This window comes from Contarinia nasturtii, unplaced genomic scaffold (genome assembly GCF_009176525.2).
Source record: "Contarinia nasturtii isolate CC-2019 unplaced genomic scaffold, AAFC_CNas_1.1 Cnas_scaffold_5012, whole genome shotgun sequence".
NCBI lineage: Eukaryota > Metazoa > Arthropoda > Insecta > Diptera > Cecidomyiidae > Contarinia > Contarinia nasturtii.
In genome coordinates this window covers 1-1,475 of record NW_022202291.1, presented here as the reverse complement: position 1 = coordinate 1,475, position 1,475 = coordinate 1, and the positions used below count along the sequence as shown (strand labels likewise).

General features: G+C 30.4%; 1 protein-coding gene across 1 annotated transcript; it reads left to right on the top strand.

Moving 5' to 3' along the window:
* Positions 1-229: 229 nt before the first annotated feature.
* LOC116351251 lies at positions 230-1,017 on the top strand. Its single transcript, XM_031783331.1, has 3 exons — positions 230-314; positions 497-638; positions 706-1,017. Exons 1-3 carry the CDS (start codon positions 261-263, stop codon positions 840-842), a joined length of 333 nt encoding a protein of 110 aa, XP_031639191.1. The 5' UTR covers positions 230-260; the 3' UTR covers positions 843-1,017.
* The last annotated feature ends 458 nt before the right edge of the window (positions 1,018-1,475 follow it).

Sequence of the window (1,475 nt, the reverse complement as noted above, 5' to 3'; positions counted from 1 at the left end):
CTAATGTTAAAGGTTTCGAGATATAATTCAACTGTTCTGAAAACATTTATAAAAAATCGTTTGTCGTTTACGCGGAAGAGAGGTAAAAATCGCTAGAAGTCACTTTTATTCTAAGCGATTCATTTAACAAATGTTTTCTATTGAAGCTATGTTTAAAAAACTGAATTATAATTTCAGAGAATATAAGGAGAATTAAGATCTCTTCATTTAGTTATCACTATCTAAAATTTTCATCAAACGTTTTAGACAAATTTCTGAAAATGAAATCGATTACAATTATATTTTATATCTGCGTGGCACATTTTCCATCCATGGTAAGATTTATACTGTTCTAGCAACAATAAAATTGCATCTATTACATTGTTTTGGACATCAGGTAGCCATTATTTTTTGTTGCAAATACCCTATTGTAACACATTTGTCCAAATTTCGTAGAATCGCAAATTACTTGACCATAAAATTAAAATATGAAATATAATTTTGATCATTTCTGTAGATTGAATCCATATCAGAAAATGAAGTTGCACAGTTAAATCAACAATTGAATGATATGGCCACAAACAATGAAACTATTGGTATTTTTAAGCCATCGCAAAATGGATATCTTGGTAATGGTGCTCACACTCTTATGTACAAAGGTTCGAATATTATTCACTTGGTGAAGAAACAAAAAGTTCTTTTTATTGTTTATTATTGTATTGTTAGGTACACTACTCTACCCAGAAAATTTTGAAGTTGCCATGAAATTTACACCTATCCACGAACGAGCACATGCTGAAATAAAGAGTCTTACGGGAGTAAGACGAACTTTTCCGCACGGTGGTAGTTGCGTATTTTATTAAGAAAGTTCAAAATAATATTTGTTCGATTTTTCAAGCCTTTCAAGCGTCGTAAAGTTCGAAACCAAACAATATGTCTCAACTTTGGCAACGAAATATTCTTTAATTTAATAGCAGAAGTACCCGAGAAAAGATTTTTAACACTTTCATGATGAACCCATTTGTGCGGCATTTGAAAGTATTCTATTTTCAAACAAAACACTATAAAAAAAATGTCTGACGTTAATTTTGCCATAAAAATTATTTTTGAAACACTTTTCATAACTAAAGTCACAAAAATTTTGGATTTTTTTATGGGAGCCATGTCTGTATGCTACCTTAATGGCATGAAACTTTGTACAGGTTATTTCTTTCACCAAAAAATAGCATTCGGAGGGTTTGGAGAAATTTCAACCAAAATTAAGGGTACCTCCCATACAAAATATTCGTTTTTGAGCCAAAAATTGTAAATTTTGTATGGGAGTTACCCCTAATTTTGATTGAAATCTCTTCAAACTTTCAGAATGTTATTATTTTGTGTAAAAAATAGTCTGTGCAAAGTTTCGCGTCATTAAAGTAGCAAACAGGCATGGCTCCCATACGAAAATTAAATTTTTTTGTGATTTTTCCAAGGAAACTGTATCAAAAATTGATTGT